We start from the raw sequence: 23,394 nt of genomic DNA, 5'->3' as shown, positions 1-23,394 counted from the left end.
TAGTCCTTTTTATAAATCTGCTATAAAACTAAGGTTATCTTACTTATACTTATACCCCAAATCCCAATTTGGATTGGATATTTGAAGTGAACAAAAGAGACTTCTTTTGAAAATATGGTCTAAGTATGTACCTGTTAGTAAGTCCACCTGAATTGTTTTTCCAGAAAAAGATGCATACTGTTATTTAACCTGTAGGGGGCGCTGCTCTGTCTCATATATATATATATATATATATATATATATATATATATATATAAAAGACTCCTATTGCACACAGTGTTCTCTCGCAAGTTACATTCCCCGCTGCCTTTTACTGCTTTGCCTCAGCAGCTTTCCCCTGTCTCGTAATCTCCTTCTATCTGGCTTTCTCTTCTGTCCCTCTTCGTCACTGCTGCCTCTTCTCTGTCTATTCTCTCTACTTTAATCCTTTCATTTTTAAGTATTCACATTCACCTGCTCCCCTCCCCTCTTCTCTGCATCCTACCCACCTTCTTATCTCTCTTCTACAATTCCCTTTTTATTCTTAATCTTTGCTTTCTTCACTGTTCTGTAATATATCATCCATTCACTTTTTTTTGGTGTTACAGTTTTCTCCTGTCATTTTCCTTCTCATTTCTTTCTGAAATCTATTTTTACTCTTTTATTTTCCTGAAGTTCTGACAAGTTCTCGCCTTTCTTAATATTCAACCTTTTGTGCTTTATATTTATTTAACCTTCTTCTGTTTTTTTAGTTTTATTACCTGATCCTGTTTTTTTTTTTTTCACTACAACGCTGCATTGTGTGTCTCCTCAAAGACCACATATCCTGTTCTCCGGAGGGGCCACCTGCCTCCCCTCCACAAACTCCGGCACCATAGCTCCCCCCAGCCGTGGGTCCCCCCGTCCCTTGGCCCCATTTGGCCTTGGGAGGAAGACCTTGGTGGCAGTGGCAATTGGAGTAGTAATGGTGCTAATTTTGGTAATCCTCATTCCCGTGTTGGTCAACTCTGTGGGCTCCGATGGCCACTATGAGATGTTGGGCACTTGCCGGATGGTGTGTGACCCCTACCTTAGCAAAGCTGGGACAACAACCACAAGTACCAGTATTCGAGCCGGAACTGGAGCTGAACCTTTAAGCGACAGAGGACAACCAGCCCCATCAACTTTAGTTCAAGGTCCTCAAGGAAAAGCTGGACGTCCGGGAAAGCCAGGACCTCCTGGAGAGCCTGGGCTACCTGGCCCACCAGGTCCTGTAGGTCCACCAGGAGAACGGGGAGAACCAGGCAAACCTGGACCACCAGGACTGCCAGGAGGTGGAGTGACTGGTGCCATCAGTACGGCTACATATACTACAGTTCCACGTGTGGCCTTCTATGCTGGCTTGAAGAACCCCCATGAGGGCTATGAGATCCTCAAATTTGACGATGTGGTCACCAACCTTGGGAACAATTATGATGCTGCAAGTGGACGGTTCAGCTGTACAGTACCAGGCACCTACTTCTTCACCTACCATGTCCTGATGAGAGGTGGAGACGGCACCAGCATGTGGGCAGACCTTTGCAAAAACGGACAGGTGAGCATGCCAGTATTGGCACTTTTCAGTTTTAATGGTGGTAGGTCTGAATTGTATTAAGATTACTTGGGTAGAGCATTAAATACTGAACAACAAAACCATGTTAACAAACTTGCTTGCTAATTTCTTATACCAAGGCTAGCCAACTTTTGACCCTCCAGCTGCTAGGAACTACAATTTCAAGCACACTATTCTGATAATTATGCATTGCATTGGGTTTTTTTATATGCACTGGCATCTATGCACATTGATGGAAGCAAAGCTGCCTTACCTGAGCAGAAAACATAAACATGTAAATAATTCAAAAATTCAAAATGTAAAATTTAGTATGTGTCTTTTGTGCTGGCGCTGTAAGCTCACATAAATGTGAGTAAAAGTGTCACCTTCTTTTTTAATTAACAATGAATTGTATTAATTTATATACATTGATAATGCAAAAACGCAAAATAAGTAGAGATAGATAGATCTAATCTTTAAAAACAATAGCTTGTAACATAACAATTAATCCCCCCCCCTCCCCACCCCCGGGACACGTTGATGCTTAACTATTGTATCTACGTTCATATTACACTAAATTGTCTCATCAGACTACAATGCAATACATAGCCCATAATAATAAAATAAAATAATATATAAAATATTATAAAATATTATAATAGCCAATTAATGAAGCATAAATACGGTAATAAGTTAAATGCTTATTTTAATTGGTGTTATTCAATAAATATTATACCAAAAAGTCAAAAAAGCAATACTAGGCATTAAGCAATGTAAAAAAAAAAAAAAAAAGAAGCATTCATTTGCCGGGGGCAAGTATCAGCATCAAAAATTTCCAGGGACAGTCCTTCAAATCGTAGTCCCTACAAGTCAGAGACAGCTGGCAACTTTACAATTAGAAATTTGGCATTTCTCTTTCACTTGCAATACTGCTAAAAATGATTTAACTGTTGAAACAACATTAGTCTACGTGATTGAAATGTAGCTTAATTAATTGGTGTTTAGAATAAAAAAAGACTGATTGAAAGCTAAAGTGGCAGCAGAACACAAAATAGAGGGGGGGGGGTTGGAGAGGAGGGAAAGTGCTTATATTGTTTTTTTTTTTTTTTTTTTTTCTTTTTCTTTCGGAATTAGCATTGATCCTAGAACTGAACTTGTGTACAATCCCTTCTGGAGCGATGCCCTGATTGGCACTATCAGAATTAATTACCATGAAAGAGCCAGGCAGCCTGGAGGGAGAATGAGTAATGAAGATGAACTAAGGGGGCTTTGAACTTATACAGGGCAGTTGCATTGCAACCGTCACAATGCATTAAAGGGTCTTGTGTCCCAATAGTACATTATGTGCTGTGGTGCCTGTTAGCCTGTTAGTGCCACCTTAGCATTGAATCATGCAGATCTTTGAGGCACGCGAACCGTGGTCACAATGGGTGTCTTATTAAATTAAGCGCCCAAGGGACAGTGGTTTTCTCTACTCCAGCGTTTACGTTTTAAATCACCCAGAGATAAAAGTGAGATAGCTTCAGTGGAGCAGAGAAAATGAGTTTACCCACAGGAAAAGAAAAACTAGCAGCCTGGAGCAAGGTAGACAGTTAGCACATGGTAGGAAAGAGAGTTTGCCTAGAGACAGGGGAAGACGACCTGAGAAAGCAGAAAGAGCCAGCCAAGAATGCGGGAAAACCAGTGTGTATTATATGAAAGATATCAAGGTTTGAATAATGGATATGGGTAAGGCTAAGGTAGGCAAAACAATTAAATTTGAACAGAAAACATTAAAAAAAAAAGGAAACGAAAGAAAGGAAAAACGGATGTACTAAAAGTCAAACCTCAAATTTTAGGTTTTTTTAAACTTTTGAAGTAATCCCCTTCTTTGATCATCCCAAAGTCAAGAAATTGACATATCTTGGTTCGCTTAGTCCAAGAGACAAAATAATTCTATTTGTCTTTCAAGAAATTGGAAGGAAGTAAGACAAGTCAGAGAGACAACTATGCCTAGTAGCCCAGCACTGCTTAGGCAAAGAGCCAGGACTGAAACATAAGACTTACAACAGTAGATGAAGTAGTCTTCTTCGGAGATAAAGTGCCTACCTGGTGAACAAGTATTGGATGAGAAGCAGACCATAAGGGGTGAGGGAGAGACCAAAAAGGCACATGTAGAATGATAGAATAGGCTGGAGGGGGGAGGCAATAAAGTGTCCAAGACAAATGTTGATGGGAGTCCAGAGGCAAAATAAGTAGAAAACATACCTTGTTGGGTGAGAAAATGTGACAGCACAAGTCAGGACTTTCCATTACTGGAAGTTTGGGCTTATTGCTTATTGACTATAATACATTTATACAATTGTTAAAAGAAAGGGAAAGAATTAGAACATCTCTCAAGTTTTAATTGCTGTCTGGGTAGCTTGATTCCCCTATTCTATTTGTCCTGATGACTATAGTCACTGAGACAGAAAGTGATAGGAATTCCAAGTTTTTACCAGAACAGGAAGTGAGAGAGAAGGAGGAGATCTTCTAACGGGGACACTGGTTCTGGAAACGCCCTTCAGTTAGCAGTGATTTCCTCTTGCTTCCGGGTTGCATCTTTGGGATAGGAAGTGAAGGAAGTTACCCCAATGAGGCACACACAGCAAACAATAAACAGAGAGGGTTTATTAAACTCTGCATACTTCAATCAAAGCTAAAAAAAGAAAAAAAATCACAATATCTATTCTTTATTTACCCAAACAGTTTTCTTAGTTTTGGATGGAGTGAAGAAGGATTGGAGCTTCTGTCAAGTCTTGCTGTTGTTGGAGAGATTCCTTCACTTCCTGTCTGGTAAAAAGATTGCCCCAGGACAGAAAAGTGAGGGGAAATCACTAATAACAGCACTCACTTCCTGTCTAGTAAACCCTTGCCCCAGAACAGAAAGTAAGTAAGTCTCATAGAGATTTAAAGAGGAGCTAGGGGCTGCTTTAGAGAAAATTAAAAGTCCACAGCTTCAAATACTGTAGTTGCTGACTATTAATATTTGGACACTTAGCTGTTCAGAAATCCAGCTGTGTCCTCACCCGAGTAGATTTTTCAGTCGGCTATCAGGTGCTGCCACCACCATCTCCACTAAGGGAGACCGGCAGTGTAGCCTTGCGGCTTCACAGCCGGTTCCCAACTGTGAATGCGCAATGCGCGCTGCGGTCTGTGAATGGGCCGGCTGCGGGAGGAGGGGCAAACTTCCGGCTAAGTTTGCCGCGGCAAACTCAGCTGGAAGTGGGAGCGGGTTATTGTCAAAACCAGATACCCCCCCCCCCCAAAAGGTGCCAAATGTGGCAGCAGATTGGGGGAGGAGGCAGACAAGTGGAGCTTTCCCTTTTGGGTGGAGCTACGCTTTAAATAGCAGTAAAACCTGGTTCAGACCACCTTATTCAAAATGTTTTGGGTATGGACACACTTTAAGTTTTATTGGCTGTTGTGGTTTAACATGCAAAATTCATATTCCAAATTTTTTATTAATGAAGGTGAAGACACTGTGATAACACCCAAAATGCGAGTATAATAGAGGCAAATATCCTTGATTAGGACAGTATAATAAAGTCTGCAGTAAAAACCAATAGTATAACCAATAGTGCAATAGTAGTGAACAGGGCAGCACTTGTAGGGCATCCTGAGCAAGATAATGTAACAAAGATAAATGTTCAGAGCACAACATAAAGAAATGGTCCAGAGAAAGATGATCAGATGTGCCTAAAACAAGATTCTGTAATATAGTCCAGAGTAGTTCACAGCAGTGTGGTCAATAGGACATACTGTGGGCCAGTGTAGGTTTTGGAGACAGCACAGATAAACTTTCCAGAGTTAAAAAAAGCAGATATAGCCCAGAGTAGGGCAGTGTAATATAATAAAGAGTGGGGCAGTCCATAATAGGGTGGTCTGAGATTGGCCACAGAAGTATAATATGTGATAGTCCAGCAAGACAGTGGTGGAGAGTCAGTTGTAGATAGATAAGATAAAGTCAAGACTGGGTTGGTGAAATATATCATGGGCTAAGACAGTGTGACATAGTCTAGAAAGGGACAAGAGAAAATCTTATAAAACATTACTGTACTTTGGGACAAGAAATGTCAGTTCTGTGTAGGACAGGGGAAGCTGCAGGTAAGTATGAAGCAATAAGACCTCTGTTTGGTCCTGTGAGACAGGAGTAGTAGGAAGCAAGAAGACCTTTGTGTGGTTGTATGGGACAAGAGTGGTACGAAACAAGGAGACCTCTGTGTGCGACAGCAGTAGTATGATGCAAGGAGACCTCTGTGTAGGACAGGAGTAGTATGAAGCAAGGAGACCTCTGTGTGGGACAGGAGTAGTATGAAGCAAGGAGACCTCTGTGTGGGACAGGAGTAGTATGAAGCAAGGAGACCTCTGTGTGGGACAGGAGTAGTATGCAGCTAGAGACCTATGTGTGGGACAGGAGTAGTATGAAGCAAGGAGACCTCTGTGTTGGACAGGAGTAGTTGGCAGCAAGGAGACCTCTGTGTGGTACAGAAGAAGTATGAAGCAAGGAGACCTCTGTGTAGGACAGGAGGAGTATGAGGCAAGGAGATCTCTGTGTAGGGCATGAGTAGTATGAGGAAAGGAGACCTTTGTGTGGCACAGGAGTAGTATGAAGCAAGGAGACCTCTGTGTGGCACAGGGGTATTATGAAGTAAGGAGACCTCTGTGTGGGACAGGAGTAGTATGAATCAAGGAGACTTCTGTGTGGGACAGGAGTAGTATGAAGCAAGGAGACCTCTGTGTGGGACAGGAGTAGTATGAATGAAGGAGATTTCTGTGTGGGACAGGAGTACTATGAAGCAAGGAGACCTCTGTGTGGGACAGGAGTAGTATGAAGTAAGGAGACATCTGTGTGGGACAAGAGTAGTATGAAGTATGAAGACCTTTATGTGGTCCTGTGTATTACAAGGGTATTATGAAGCAAGAAATTCTCTGTGTGGGATAGGAGTAGATCATTGAAAAAAAAACATTAGAAATAAGATTTCACGCCCAGGTCAAATAGGACAAATAAGTCCAGAAGGCTTTAATTGGCTAGTTTAAATTCAGCCACCCCAGGGGAACTGAAGCTTGGCCAACCCAAAGGTCCGGAGCTTCTGCTGGACCTTCAGCAACATTAGAAACTACTATCCCAGGCAAACAACATCCAGAGGCAGAGAGAACCACAAGGGAAGAGGTCAAATTCAAACAAGAACTAACAAATTACCATGGCTGGTAGTTCTTTTGTAGAGAAAAGTACTTTATGAATGTATAAACCCCCGTGAATGGTATCAATTCCCCGTCCACATCTCTCATCTGTCTGACTGCCAGGCAAATGTATTGCTTTTACACTCACAATACACTGCGGTCTTCTCAGAAATGAAGCAGTAGTGACAAGCACATTGAGTAAAACAGCGCTGATTGTGTAATATGGGAAATCTATAAAAATCATGCAGTTGCAATGCGTAACATAATACAACAATGAAAGAGCAATATAAAATGTAATAGACCATACCTAAAGCTATTTAGCACAAAACATGCTCCGCTTTATAAATTATTTTTTCCCTATCTTTTGGGGCTAAAGCAAAAAAAAAGTGTCTCCTTGTGAAAATTACATTTATAGATACTGAGAATAGATACATAGATAGATAGATAACATAATAAAAATAAAGTTAGACATCTAATTTAAATGTGTAATCTTATAAAGCTCTGTGCATTTTTTTGTTTCAAATAACATTTATTTGCTTAAAAAATTACCAATGTTCAAATTATTGGTCTACAATTACCTTTTGTGGCCAATGTCCTAAAGCTGGGCACACTTTCAATCGCATTGTACAATCTATTAATATAAAATAATCTATATATGTCTAAGTTAAGACACAGATGGACAGAAATGTGCTGGATCACATAATAGCCCAATATTCATTAAAAGTGAACAGGGATATATAAAACAGTGATGTAGTGGATAGACTGAAAACTATTTAAATAGAGCTAAACATGTTGCATAGGCATCTTCACACCATACAATCTCCCCTTTTAGCCAATCATTCTTAAATTTAGATTTTTGTAAAATTCCACCCTACTTTAAATTGTACCATAACATTGTAACATAAGAGGCCATATTAATGCATTTTTTTAAAGAATCAACCTTTTTTTTTAAATAATAGGATTTTAAAAAGATAGGCTATGGTAGCAAATTACATTTTCATCTTTAAAGTGTTGGTTTGCTAAAACGATTGTACATATTTAGCTATATCTAGTGATATGTGATACTATTATTTAGTAGCATACATCAGCCATTCACAACCAGGGTTCTATGGAATCTTAGGGTTCCTCCAGAGGTTGCTTGAGCTTCAGCTGATTGACCTCCTATTTGATGGTGTCTGCTTAGCATGGTTCCAGGATTAGCAGATCCAGCAGTACAATACCATTGATCTTTTAAGTTGTCTGTAGGGGTGGCATCCAATATTACTATAAGTGGGGGCATTTTATCCCCTGACCCCCGATACATTATTAGAAGGGGTTCCCTGAGACGTGAAGATTTTTTCAAGGGTTCCTATGGGGTAAAAAGTAAAAAATAAAATGACTGCAAAATTTAATACAATTTAATACAGCTGTGTCTTTCTTAAAAAGCACTGAATGTGCACTATATTGTCAAAAGTATTGGGACACCTGCCTTTACACGCACATGAACTTTAATAGCATCCCAGTCTTAGTCCGTAGGGTTCAATATTGAGTTGGCAAACCCTGAAGCTATAACAGCTCCAACTCTTCTGGGAAGGCTGTCCACAAGGCTTAGGAGTATGTCTATGGGAATGTTTGACCATTCTTTATTTGTGAGGTCAGGCACTGATGTTGAACGAGAAATCCTGGCTCACAGTCTCCGCTCGAATTCATCCCAAAGGTGTTCTATCGGGTTGAGGTCAGGACTCTGTGCAGGCTATTCAAGTTCCTCTACCCAAACTTGCTCATCCATGTCTTATAGCTGTTATAGCTCAAAGGGTGGGCCAAATCAATATTGAACCCTACGGACTAAGACTGGGATGTCATTAAAGTTCATGTCCTTAAAGCGGAGTTCCACCCAAAAATGGAACTTCCGCTTATCTGGTTCCTCCCCCACCTCCGGTGTCACATTTGGCACCTTTCAGGGTGGAGGGGGGAGCAGATACCTGTCTAATACAGGTATTTTCTCCCACTTCCAGCGAAAGATCACCACAGTATTCACGTCGATCTACGTCATGTCCGGCCCCTCCTCCACCCCCCCCCCCCCCCCGCTGTCTTCTGGGAGACACACAGATTCCAGAAGACAGCAGGGACCAGTCAGAACGCATAGCGCGACTTGCGCATGAGCAGTAGGGAACCAAGCTGTGAAGTCGCAGGGCTTCCCTTCCTTAATCCCTTACTGAAGATGCCGGCGCCTCCACCCGGGAGCCAAGGAATGGGTCGGCTTCGGGTGAGGACATTGCGGGTGACCTGGACAGGTAAGTGTCCTTATTTTAAAAGTCAGCAGCTGCAGTATTTTTTTTTTTTTTTAAGCGGAACTCCGCTTTAATCTGTCTTGACATTGGCCCCTGCCATCTCCTGCACTGTAGCTCTCAGACAGGAAGCATGCTGACAGGAGGAGGGAGAATAGTACTGCTGATCCTTTCTTGTGCAATCAGAAGGCTGAAGATGGGACATGACACTACTTTATTCCTTGACTCTTACAGACATATGTGATTCCTGAAAAGTGGCTGGACAGAATTATAAATCTTTGTGTAAAGAAAATAATATATATAATCAACTTTAGGTTTAGCTGTTTGCCTAGAGTTTTGGTTTTATTAATAGTAGTTAAACAGAAGAGCTATTAGTGTGATTGTGGTCACTAAACAGTGAGTATTAATGAATTCATGTTCAAAAAGTAATATGTCTTGCCCCATATATATATATATACAGTGCTGACAGAGCTAGGAGAATTCTATTGAGTGACAGATGTGCTGTTCAATTGTAAGTGAAATCATTGTAATTGAATAGGACAAGGAATGAATTGCTCGCTCTGTACCCCAGCGCTAACCGACTTCAACCTCCTGCCTAGCATCTAACCGGCGCTGGTGATACCCTCCGTTTTCCAGGCTTCCTGCTAATAACTCTTTAATTTATCCCGCTTGCTCCCTTGAGAAATACTTCCAATCCCATAAATGGTATTGTCAACAATCCAATAAGGAAAGAAAGCAGGCAAGAAGGCCAGGAACTAATGAAAAGCCAGAGAGTCAATGCAATCTCCGCACAGGGTTCATATTCACTCCGCCAAACAGAGGAACACCTAAAAAAAATATTGAGTGTCTCCCTCACTTTAGTCAACCATATCGTTGGCGGCTCAGATGCCGACCATAAGACTCTAGCCTTGTAAGTCATTATAGAAGGATGCAGAATGTAATCCACTGAAAATATCAAAAACCGAAATTTTATCAAATAAAAAAAAAAACATAAAATGTAAATTTATTTATATTTCATACTTTTTTATTATATATATATATATATATACTGTATAAATGTATATATTATTTATATACAGTAATACATCTACATCATTTTTTTTATTTATCCTGATTGGGTGGGTTTTTAAGTTAGTCTCATAGTTGATAAAGGTGTTAGGTGCTGGCTTAGTATATCTGTTGTTCTTCTGTAGCAAAGAATATAAAGTGTTAAGGAAAATACATTCAAGCACTGTATATCTAAAGCCAAAACTGTATTTCTTTAACAACTTCAAAACTGGGCACTTTTACCCCCTTCCTGCCCAGGCTAAGTTTCAGCTTTCAGCGCTGTCGCACCTTCAATGACATTTGCACGTTCATACAACACTGTACCCAAATTACATTTTTATTATTTTTTTTAGACAGATATAGCTTTCTTTTGGTGGTATTTAATCACTGCTTGTTTTTTTTTATTGTTTGCTAAAAAAAAAAAAAAAAAAAAAAAAAAAAAAAAGACCGAAAATTTAGAAAAAAAACTAAATGTTTTTCTTCCTTTGTTAGGAAATTTTGTAAATAAGTAATTTTTCTCCTTCACTGATGTGCGCTGATGAGGCTGCACTGATGGGCACTGATAGGCTGCATTGATGGGCACGGATGAGGAGGCACTAATATGCAGCACTGTTGAGCACTGATAGGTGGCACTGATAGACACTGATGGGTGGCACTGATGGGCGGTACTTATGGGCACTGATGGGTGGCACTGAAAGGCAGCACAGACTGGTATCACTGATGAGCACTGATTGGCATCACTGATGAGGACTGACTGGCATCACTGCTGAGCACTGTTGGGGCTGCACTGATAATCAGGGCACTGACTATCTGTACAGGTCTCCCCTGTGAGAAAATGCCGCTGATCGGCTCTCCTCTCATGCTGTCAATGTGAGGTGACAGAACACATTGACAGCACATTGAAAGTTTTTGATAGGATAAGGAATTGAGATCCCAGTGGTTTCCTTTTCTTTCATTTTTTTTTAGGTTTGTTTGCTTTTTTTTTTTAACCATTCAAGAGATTTCCTATCACTTTTTGTCCTGTAGATGCAACAGGAATGAAGAAGTCTCTCCAAAGTTAACTAAATCCCCCCTTAAGTCCCCCATCAAAACAGTGTGCATGCGTTAAGCTGTGCAGTGATCACAAGATTTCTGCAATGTGCTGTACAATGCTTTGCCAGTGCTTGCTTTTTTCTTTTTAACGTTATTAAATTTGACAGCGAATAGTACTCTATGCATTACAGTGTGTTGTAATGTGCTGCACATACAGTAACACAGTTAGTCGGCACACATGAATTCAGCACATTGATGTGGACTGAAGGTCCTACAGGAGATACGTATGGCAGACTGCCCTGTCTATGTGTTGAGATTGCGTTTGGCAATACGGTGGGCAATGTTTGAACAAGCCCTAATACAGTTGTCACTGGAACCAGCATTATTGTTGGAAGATTTCCAGTCTATTTCTGTTCTGATGACAAACTTTTTTGGTACTCCTTTTCTGTACATTTTGGTACAGTGCTTTGGAAAAGTATTCATACCCCTAGAAATTTTCCACATTTTGTCATGTTACAATCAAAAACGTAAATGTATTTTGTTTGGATTTTATGTGATAGACCAACACAAAGTGGCACATAATTGTAAAGTGGAAATAAAATGGTAAAGGGTTTTCAAATTTTTTTTTACAAATAAATATCTGAAAAGTGTGGCGTGAATTCGTATTGAGCCCCCCTGAGTCCATAGTTTGTAGAACCACCTTTCGCTGCAATTACAGCTGAAATTCTTTTTGGGGATGTCTCTACCAGCTTTGCACATCTAGGGAGTGACATTTTTGCCCATTCTTCTTTGCAAAATAGCTCAAGCTCTTCTAAGATTGCCCTATATATTTGGCTCCATTCATCTTCCCATCAACTCTGACCAGCTTCCCTGTCACTCCTGAAGAAAAACATCCCCACAACATGATGCTGTCACCACCATGTTTCACGATGGGGATGGTGTGTTCAGGGTGATGTGCAGTGTTAGTTTTCTACCACACATAGAGTTTTGCTTTTAGGACAAAAAGTTCAATTTTGGTCTCATCTGACCAGAGCACCTTCTTCCACATGTTTGCTGTGTCCCCCACATGGCTTCTCGCAAACTGCAAACAGGACTTCTTATGGCTTTCTTTCAACAATGGCTTTCTTCTTGCCACTCTTCCATAAAGCCCAGATTTGTGGAGTGCACCACTAATAGATGTCCTGTGGACAGATTCTCCCAACTGAGCTGTGGATCTCTGCTCCTCCAGAGTTGCCATGGGCCTCTTGGCTGCTTCTCTGATTAATGCTCTCCTTGCCCAGCCTGTCAGTTTAGGTGGACGGGCATGTCTTTGTAGGTTTGCAGTTGTGCCATACTCTTTCCATTTTCGGATGATGGATTAAACAGAGCTCCGTAAGATGTTCAAAGCTTGGGATATTTTTTTATAACCTAACCCTTCTTTAAACTTCTCCACAACTTTATCCCTGACCTGTCTGGTGTGTTCCTTGGCCTTCACTATGCTGTTCACTAAGTTCTTTAACAAACCTCTGAAGGCTTCACAGAACAGCTGTATTTATACTGAGATTAAATTACATACATTTGGACTATTTACTAATTAGGTGACTTCTGAAGGCAATTGGTTCCACTAGATTTTAGTTAGGGGTATCAGAATAAAGGGGGTTGAATACAAATGCATGATAAATGATATTTATTTGTAAAGATGTTGAAAACCATTTATCATTTTCCTTCCACTTCATAATTATGTGCCACTTTGTGTTGGTCTATCACATAAAATCCCAACAAAATACATTTACGTTTTTGGTTGTAACATTACAAAATGTGGGAAATTTCAAAGGGTATGAATACTTTTTAAGGGAATGTACATGTATGGTTGGCTCTGTACTAGTGCAAATGCACACCTACACAATCCATTTTAATTAATAATGCGCTTTTGAAAGAATGGTCCAACATTCCCATAGACACACTCATAAACCTTGTGGACAGCCTTCCCAAAAGAGTTGAAGCTGTTATAGCTGCAAAGGGTGGGCCAACTCAACATTGAACCCTACAGACTAATGCCCCGTACACACGGTCGGATTTTCCGATGGAAAATGTGTGATAGGACCTTGTTGTCGGAAATTCTGACCATGTGTAGGCTTCATCACACATTTTCCATCGGATTTTCCGACACACAAAGTTTGAGAGCAGGATATAAAATCCGTTGTCGGAAATTCCGATCGTGTGTACACAAATCCGACGGACAAAGTGCATCGCATGCTGAGAATAAATAAAGAGATGAAAGCTATTGGCCACTGCCCTGTTTATAGTCCCGACGTACGTGTTTTACGTCACTGCGTTTAGAACGATCGGATTTTCAAACAACTTTGTGTGACCGTGTGTATGCAAGACAAGTTTGAGCCCACATCCATCGGAAAAAAGATTTCGTTGTCGGAATGTCCGAACAAAGTCCGACCGTGTGTACGAGGCATTAGACATTAAATTTCATGTGCATGTAAAGGCAGGCGTCCCAATACTTTTGGTAATATACTGTAGCTTGCCTCTGCAATAAAAAGCCTGCGTGTTCGCAATTTTCTTGCTAACCTGAGGCCTCATACACTTGGAGCTTACGTAAAAAAATGCAGGCACATAGGCATTCAGCATTTTTTTTATGCCTGTAAAAGCACCCCTATGTTAGCCTATGTGGCCAGGCATACATTAGCATTTACAGGCATATTGAAAAGGAGCATCTTCAGGCAGTAGAAAAAAAAAAAAACACACCAAAGGATTATTCTGAGAGGAGCTATTGAGCAGAAAAGACACATCTGAATGTGCATAAACGCACACATATGCACATAATTGTGTTCCAATGACCAGAATAAATTAACATTCTAGCCAGTAGAATGCATTTTTGCTCATACGCCATATCTGCATAAACACTCGTAAATGCACGCATAAATGCTCATAAACATGCATACTTATTGTAACATTAAAGACATTTTTTTCTTTCTGTCAGCAAAAATTTTCATAAGCATGTATGCATGAGGCCTTAATTCCATTTTAAGGCGTGCCCATGTTTTCGACTAGGCCATTAAAAAATATTTAAGCAAGCCACACCCACTTCACTAAGCTCCACATAGATTTTTTGGAGGCTTGACATCAGAACTATCCTACTTAGAAGGAGACAATTTATTGGCGCAATGGTCATTTTTTGCTATTTTGGAATCACTTCCAACTTTATGACAAGCGTTAAAAGATTTCCTTTGTAATTATTCAGGATAAAAAAGAAAAATCTTTTTATTCTTTTCATTTTAATTTTCATGGATAAGTTCAGCTAAGACCATGGTGATTAATATGGATAAGCAGATAAGATGAAAGAGAAATGCATTAAATGTACATTCTTTGCTTGGTTCCCAGTAAAAGTCTGTGAACTGCTATTGACGCAAGTGAGGGAGCTATTTTATAGCTGACCCAATGAACGTAGGAAATGGAAATACATCCAGTTCCATGTTGACACAAGTTTGAAAGGCCTGCTTCCAATGAGGTCAGGGCTGGAAACCACATTTCTATTGACCACAGGGCTCTTTTCAGTTTCAAGTGATTGGTGTTCTAAACTTGTGATTCGGAAACACTGTATCTACAGAGACACAATCATTGAAAGGGGAACTCCTTCCCCCAGGACATGGTCGTGTAGGCTTCCATGGTTTATAGGTTGGGTTGGTTCTTCTGGTTTCCCCGAAAGACACAGCGCGAACCGTAGCTCCCTGATTATCCAGGTGGAGCCTGCAGGTTAGTGATCCTTCACCCACTTTTATCTTTTCCTAAGATACAGAGCTGACACCAGACAAACCACCTCTTGCTGCAGAGACAGAGCCAACTTCAACTTTTGTTACTCCTTATCAGTGTTGAGCACCTTTCTCACTTCATTTTCCCAGTCCAAAAGCAAAAGAATGTTCAGTCGGGTTTAGTTAGAAATTAAAACCAGAAGAAGGATAAACTTAAAAGTCTTTCCAGTAATAATCAGAAACCTTTTCCAACACAGTGGTACAACAAGGTCCATCTAATAGGACACATTTTTTTTCTTTTAAGGGTACTTCTAGTGCTCAGTTTCCAAAAGTGTATAAACATGTAGCCTAAACCTGTCCTCCTATAGCAGTTACCCAAATTGTCTCTACTTCTAAGAACATCTATACCAACAGATTAAATCCTAATCGGGTTCCTCACATGACTTTCCTTAGTCCAATTTTCTGCCTATTAACAGGGATCCAACCTCTGCTAGCTACACCATAAACACTCCCCTCTGCTTATTGCCACCTACCCATCTAGTTATATCCTATTATAAGGGACCTAGAATGCCAATCCTGTTAATCTGCAACCAAAAGGGAGAAAACACACCTAAAAGGGCCCTACAATTTCCTATTCTAAGGGGCCTAGAATGCCAAGTCTGTTAATCGGCAAACCAAAAGGAAGAAAATGCACCTAAAAGAGCCCTATAATTTCCTATTTAGTTAATAGGCTGAATGTAAACTAGCAATTATGTGAATGGTTTGCAGGGAGCTAAAAACCTGACTCCACCTGAAAAAAATACTGTGGTTCTACGTAGTTGATGGCAGCTCAAATCACATGCTGGCTTCTTATACCTATTGGGGACTCTAATACAAAATATCATTACCTGAAATTTGCTCTAATTTCCAAGTCTTACTATTACAAATCCAAAATCCTTACTTATGCATTCTCCATCATGTACACTAAAAAATTGATGAGTCCAGGTGCAAGAGGAAGCAAGGGAGAAATATCCTTTTACACAGGGAAAGAGACACAAACGACTAAAGGGAAATTGTGCTCTTATGCCGCGTACACATGACCAGACTTTCCGGCAGAAAAGGTCCGACGGAACAAATCCGTCGGACATTCCGATCGTGTGTGGGCTTCATCGGACCTTTTCTGTCGAAAAATCTGACGGACCTTAGAAATAGAACATGTTTCAAATCTTTCCGACGGACTCGACTCCTATTGAAAAAAACGTTCGACTGTATGCTAGTCCAACGGACCGAAAACGACGCAAGGGCAGCTATTGGCTACTGGCTATTGAACATCCTTTTCTAGTCCGGCCATACGTCATCACGTTCAAAATGATCGGACTTTGGTGGGATCATGTGTAGGCAAGTCCGTTTCCTCTGAACTTTGTTGGAACTCTGTCAAAAAGTCCTTCAGAGTTCAGTCCAACGAGAAATCCACTTGTGTGTACGCGGCATTAGAGATACAAAAACGGAGTGATTAAGCGGACCGGTACCCTCAAAAACTAAGCTGGTAGGATGTGAGGGGAAATCTCCCCAAACCATTATAAAATGTTTTGGCTGGAGTTTGTACTTTGATCTTTGGGATAAGCAAATATTGTCTAACTAAAAGAGTCATAGGTATTTTCAGTTTAATCTTGGTGTGTATTTCCTGCAGATCTGTGCAGTAAACCAGTGTGAAACATTTCCTCTGTGTCGGAGCTTCCTGTAATAAAGACCAGTCACTGTTGCTCTCACTTTTTGTGCAGGGTGACTGGTCTTGTCTCCGCCTTTTCCTGTCATTTTCTACAGGCAACCTGTAGTGGGTGGAGCCTGCTGGGTCCTTCCCACAGCTCTGCTCTCTGCACAGGCTATGTACAGCACAGTGAAGAGGTGCCCACTAATTTTACGTGGTACCTGGCTTTGTAAAGGCATTTGGAGAACACAGAGTGGATTTATATCCCCTTTGGTTATTGAGAATTTTGAATTAAAATGTTTGTGTTGGAGTTCAGCTTTAAAGAGGAGCAGGCATAGGGCAAAGGGATAGTTCTCATAATTGTCTGTGGTCTCCCTGCAGCTGATCTTTCCCCACCCCTGCAGTGGCGTCACTAGGGTTGGTGTCACCTCGGCTCTGAGGACTCTGTGAGGCAGCCAGAGGAAGTACTGCAGTGCATATACAACAGGCACGTGCAGCACCGTGCAACACATACACAAAAAAAATTGTCGGGCAGGTGCTGAATAATCACAATGCAATTCCTATGCGGTCTACAGGCAGCTTACTGTATGCAGATTCTCAGCTCCAGTGAAGGCTCACTTTATGAACTCCAGATGTTGCTCTCCACTCAACCTGCCCTGTCACACTGTTGCTGGGAAAAAGTGAATTAAGAGGGCCCGGGCCTGTTGGAAGCCCCGAGCTGCATCCCATGACACAAAGCATCATGGGTATTGTAGTCCATACCTCGCCACAGCACCCTGTCCTGTTTGCAGGAAAAGGCTACAACTCCCGGTAGGCCCGGGCCCTCTGAGTTTACTTTTCCCCAGTGACACAGTGTGACAAGGAATAATGTTACAGGAGCACCTGAAGCAGGGCAGGGTCGCAGTTGCGACCCCTGTGACTCCTATAGCTACACCAGTGGGTGTCACTCTGGTGCAGTCTGCAATCCCAAAGCGATGCCACTGCACTCCTGACTTACTGTGCATGGCTCTGCGCTGTGTCCCCATATAGGGACGGCCATCTTAATAGAGGCAGGGCTTTGCTACCTCATGTCAGAGCCTCCAGCAAGGAGAACAGTGAGCAGCACAGTGGTGGCATTACCAAATCTCACTCCAAACTCTTGAGACTGGAAGTCAGAGGCAGACCAGCCTTTTTCAACTGGGTGCCTTGAGGCTTCCTCAGGGGTGCCTTGGCAAAATGCCTAAAAATTTATAAAAAATTGTATGCAAACCAGTAGGTGGATCAAGCCTGCCCTTTATTTACACAAAGCCATGGGTTTTTATCATGCACTATTACGACTAGACACTGGCATCCTAACAACCAATGACTTCATCAGCTGATAAGGATGATGTCTGTTGCTTCCACAGCATCCTTGTTCGACCCTCCTCGGCCCCTCTCCCTCAGCACTGGGGTCACATTAGCTGACTGATGGAGAGAAATTGAGGGAGAAGACAAACATTGGAATACTAGTCAGTACCAGTGTTTAAAAGTGTATTTGCTTTGGAAGAATAAATCATCTCTAATGTTGGGTGTCTCACTTGTGGATGTTTCTGCATTATGTAAAATAATTAGAATTGTTTTTTACTGTTTAGAATGGGGTGCCTTGAGACTGTCCATAATTTTAAAGGTTGCGTTGAGATTGTCTATAATTTGAAAGGGTGTCTTGACTGAAAAAAGGTTGTGAAACGCTGCCTGAGATCTCACACTGCATATATACTGTAGACACAGAAGTGCCTAGGCACAATCACATACCAGGAAGTGCACTACTATTTTTCAGGGGTAAATTCAGACAAAAGGATATTTTTCAGGGTACTGCTTAGGCATAATTAGCCTTTCTAGATGTATCCTCCAACATGTCAAATCTTTACTTTTTTGAGTTCAGGTCCATTTTCAATATGTGAAGTGCCAATAGAATGTTATGGCTATGTTAGCCCACATGTGCCTCCTTCAGGTACCTTTGGCCATTTTCAGGAACAACACAGAAGCTCTGAAGACTGGAGTATGGTAGGGCTGAGGGAAAAGGGCACAGTAGGGGCACAATCCTCTCCTGTCTGGTTTTGCCTGGCCTGGCTAACACATTTTATTTTCCTTTGGCATATTTGTTCTTACAATAAGCCATTTTAAAATAAAATGAAGCATGATTAGACCTTAATGGCTACAACCACAGAATAATATAAAATGACACAAACATCCTTTAACCCAGTAACCACAATGTTAACACTTATTATACTTCACGTAGACTGTGATGGAAAAGTATGACCTCTGCTATGGCTGATTACCACATTTACAAATTGCTAATAAATGGCTCCAATTTTGTAACAATGAATGGCGCAATTTCAATCTCTGACAGAACGTACTCTTATCAGATCTCTGGTCTGTGTCCCGCACGGTTCCTCAGACGACTAGGCCTTGTGGCACCGACATTTAATTAATCAACCCGATTTCTGTCAAAAGGCAATGATCCAGTCATTTTATTAAAAAATATTATTATACAGAATGGGATTTGGGCTGGAAATGCCATATTGAATGGGCATTGGGCGTGAATACGAGCAGAGGATCAGCATTATTCAAGAGTCTTCTTGAAGACAAAGCTTCATTTTCCGTTCCATTTCCATTATACAATATTTCATGAAGCATAACCTGGACAAGAAAGCCTATTATTATTGTTATAGGACACTAAGGCTTATTTTGGTCTAATCCATATAACATGTTGATTTTATATATATTTTTGTGTGCTGCACTCAGTACAATCATTATTTAATTCAGTTCATAGACACTTTCTGAAAGGGAATGTTTTGTCTTTACAGCATGAAGATAGGTAGAGATAGGCATTAGATACGAATGGTCATTAATTAGAACTTGTAGACAGTCAAGTGAATTTTTAGGTTTAAATGTAAAATATAATAATAATAATAATAATGTTTGATTAAAATAATCTTAAAACGCCAAGCAGTTTCTTTTAAGGATGTCCCAGGCGTGAAATTAACCACTTTTACCCCCTTCATGACCAGGGCATGTTTTTCTATTCAGCGCTGTGCTACTTTAGTTGACAATTGTGCGGTCATGCACACTATACGCAAATGACAATTATATCATATTTTTGCACATAAATAGAGCTTTCTTTTGGTGGCATTTGATCACCACGGGGTTTTTTTATTTTTCATTAAATACCGTAAACAACAAAAAGCTAGAGAATTTGAAAAAAAAGAGAAAAAAAAATTGAATTTCTTCATAAATTTAGGCTGAAGTATACTCTGCTACATTTCTTTGGTGTAATAAAAAAAACAATCAGTGTACAGTATATTAATTGGTTTGTGTGAAAGTTATTGATGGTATATATACTGGAATTCACGCAGCTATAGATGCTATACTGGTATTGGCATTGATCAGCAACTTATAGTGGAACTGTAATAGTGTGGAGGTCAATCTGGCCCTAACAGACACTAGCTGGGAGGGATACTAACTAACTGGCTAACTAAAACTGATGTCGCTAGTGACACTAATACAGTGATCAGATATAATACTGTACACTGTACTAATGACACTGGCTGGGAAGGAGTTAACATCAAGAGGCAATTAAGGGGTTGACTGTGTGCCTAATAAGCATAAAGCGGAGTTCCACACAAAAGTGGAACCTCAGCTTATCTGCTACCCCCCCCCCCCCAATCCGGTGCCACACAATCCACACTTGTCCACAGCTGTGAACCACTCCACACTCCCTCACAGACAAGTGCTGGCTCCTTCCTGTTCCTGCAGGCAGGCTAACCCTTTTGGGTCACTGTAATCAGGGTTGGAGGCTCTATACCACCCAAAGTCTCTCCGAGCTTCAGTACTGTAAATCAGTCCTCTCCTCTCCAACCATACTTTCCCAGAACCCTTCACTCTGCATGGGTGAGAACCCCTGAGTACTAAAAATGTGTTCACATCTCCCCACTTAAAGGGACCACAACTCAAATAATGGGGAAATATACCTCCCATCCAAGACCCATCCCTGGCGTCCTGTACAATAGACAGATATGTGGCTCTGTCCATTGTCCTGATTCTGGTGCACATACACTATATTATTAAAACTATTGGGATGCGTGACTTTACAGTACACGCACATGGATGAGCGAGTTTGGGGTGGAGGAACTTGACCGGCCTGCACAGAGTCCTGACCTCAACCCTATAGAACACCCTTGGGATAAATTAGAGCCAGGAATGCGAGCCAGGTCTCCTTGTCCAACATCAGTGCCTGACCTCACTAATGCGCTTCTGGAAGAATGGTCAAACATTCCCATAGACACACTCCTAAACCTTGTGGACAGCCTTCCCAGAAGAGTTGAAGCTGTTATTGCTGGAAAGGGTGGGCCAACTCAATATGGAACCCTACGGACTAAGACTGGAATGCCATTAAAATTCATGTGCGTGTAAGAGCAGGTGTCCCAATACTTTTGGTAATATAGTGTATATAAGCACAGTGGAGGATGATTTGGTACATGTTCAGTAAGCCCGCGTTCACAGCCCCTCGGTGCTATTTTTCATCCACTGTACACTGTTAAAAATAGCAAAACAAGAGGAATCCTATCTTTTCTATGGTACTTTATCATATCTATGCAATTTTCCCAAGTGCATTTTTGAAAATGCTGCATGTCCTTTTTTGGTGCAACTTGGTGCAATTTTTTCTCTCATAGACTTTAATGGAGTCGTATCAAAAACGGACACACTTTAGATGCATTTTTGACACTTTTTTTTTGCTATAACAACTGGATTGCTCCCCTAGACAAAGAGGAGGTATTGCTCAACAACTAGATTACTCCCTTAGGCTGCATTCACACCTGAGTGTATAGTCTCTGAGCGTTTTTCTCGTGTTTTTGCGTGTTTTTTTGGTGTGTTTTTATGCGGGATTTGCACATTTTTATACAGGTTTTTTGAGCTTTGATGTTTTTTATTAGCCAATACAGAAAACTATTCTGTTGTTGATAGGTTTTTCAGCTTTGTTAGCTTTTCCATCAGCTTTTATTTTTATTATTTTTTTGTTAGGGTAAGGGGTTAGAGTTAAGGTTAGGTTAGGGTTAGGATTATTGATTTTTTTTTCTTTTTTTTAGGGTTAGGATGTTAATACTACTACTGTGAATAATAATAATAATAATAATAATAATAATAATAATAATAATAATAATAATATTAATAATAGGTGAATAAATAAATGATAAATAAATACAATAAATGAATACTATAAAATTATAAATAAATTGCAGTGCTAAATAACAATATCAAAAGAAAATCAGGACTCATAAAGTGTTATACTTGTGTGTGTCCATGAAGTGAGAATAAAGTGATCTCTCTCCTTCAGTGTGACAAACACCCAGTGCGACTTCCACCAATGCCAATGTCAGGCGCACTGGGTGTTTGTCACACTGAAGGAGAGAGATCACTTGAAATACATCACCTGATATTTCTTCATGAGAGTGTATTTGAACTTTTTCTTCCGTTGATTATTTGAATATATTCACAATTCATGGACACACAAGTTCTGAGTTATTTTGATATTGTTATTTCCTGGTGCCTCCATGGCAGCATACCAGTGGTTGGTTGCTCCGCCCCCGACCAACCCACAGGACCACTTTAACTCTATAAAGAGTTGCTCCCCCCTGCGGGTATTCTTTTCTCTGTCCTCATTCCTGCAGGATCAAGATCAGCCCTACCTCACCACTTTATGGTGTGACCATTGGAGGTTCATGCTCTCCTGCAGTATGGAGTCCCATTGCTTGGGCTGCTAAAGATAAGTATGGGAGCCGGTTTTCTGTGGATCTTTTTTGGGCTGTTTTTAAGGGTTAACAGGAGCCTGTCACACTCCTCTATTTTCCCCTTGTTGGCATATCTCATGTGTATATATATTTAATCATAATGCTGTTTGTCTACCTGTATGTTTAAACAGCTTCCCTCCATGTGTGTTTCTTCTCCTCCTTCTCTAGGAGTGTGTGGCACTTCGCACGCACCGTTCGGCTCTGCTTTACCCAGAGGTGGAGTCACCATGTGACGTCACGGACGGCGCGGCGCATTGGAGAGCTTTTGGTTAATTTGGAGGCTAGCTATCAAGGATAAGACATCTCTCAAGTAGGGATGATCCAAACACCCCCCTGTTCGATTCGCACCAGAACATGCACACAGGAAAGTTTGTTCGAACACGCGAACACCGTTAAAGTCTATGGGACACGAACATGAATAATCAAAAGTGCTAATTTTAAAGGCTTATATGCAAGTTATTGTCATAAAAAGTGTTTGGGGACCTGGGTCCTGCCCCAGGGGACATGGATCAATGCAAAAAAAGTTTTAAAAACGGCCGTTTTTTCAGAAGCAGTGATTTTAATAATGCTTAAAGTCAAACAATAAAAGTGTAATATCCCTTTAAATTTCGTAGCTGGGGGGTGTCTATAGTATGCTTGTAAAGGGGCACATGTTTCCCATGTTTAGAACAGTCTGACAGCAAAAAGACATTTCAAAGGAAAAAAGTCATTTAAAACTACTCGCGGCTATTGCATTGCCGGTCCGACAATACACATAACAGTTCATTGATAAAAACGGCATGGGAATTCCCTACAGGGGAACCCCAAACCAAAATTTAAAAAAAAAATGACGTGGGGGTCCCCCTAAATTCCATACCAGACCCTTCAGGTCTGGTATGGATTTTAAGGGGAACCCCGCGCCAAAATTAAAAAAAAAAAACGGCGTGGGGTCCCCCCAAAAATCCATACCAGACCCTTATCCGAGCACGCAACCTGGCAGGCCACAGGAAAAGAGGGGGGGACGAGAGAGCGCCCCCCCTCCTGAACCGTACCAGGCCACATGCCCTCAACATTGGGAGGGTGC

General features: G+C 40.9%; 1 protein-coding gene across 1 annotated transcript in view; it reads left to right on the top strand.

Annotated features, from left to right (window-relative positions):
* Positions 1-259: 259 nt before the first annotated feature.
* The window catches only part of C1QL1 (complement C1q like 1), a 147,647-nt gene continuing 124,512 nt past the window's right edge, over positions 260-23,394 (top strand). Inside the window, exon 1 of the mRNA XM_073607723.1 lies at positions 260-1,552. Coding sequence (XP_073463824.1) covers positions 944-1,552 — 609 coding nt within the window. The 5' untranslated portion in view covers positions 260-943. The remainder of the gene's footprint in view (positions 1,553-23,394) is intronic.

This window comes from Aquarana catesbeiana, linkage group LG12 (assembly GCF_042186555.1).
Source record: "Aquarana catesbeiana isolate 2022-GZ linkage group LG12, ASM4218655v1, whole genome shotgun sequence".
In the NCBI taxonomy this organism is placed as follows: Eukaryota; Metazoa; Chordata; class Amphibia; order Anura; family Ranidae; genus Aquarana; species Aquarana catesbeiana.
Note: the sequence above shows the minus strand (reverse complement) of the source record. Positions and strands in the feature narration are given on the sequence as shown.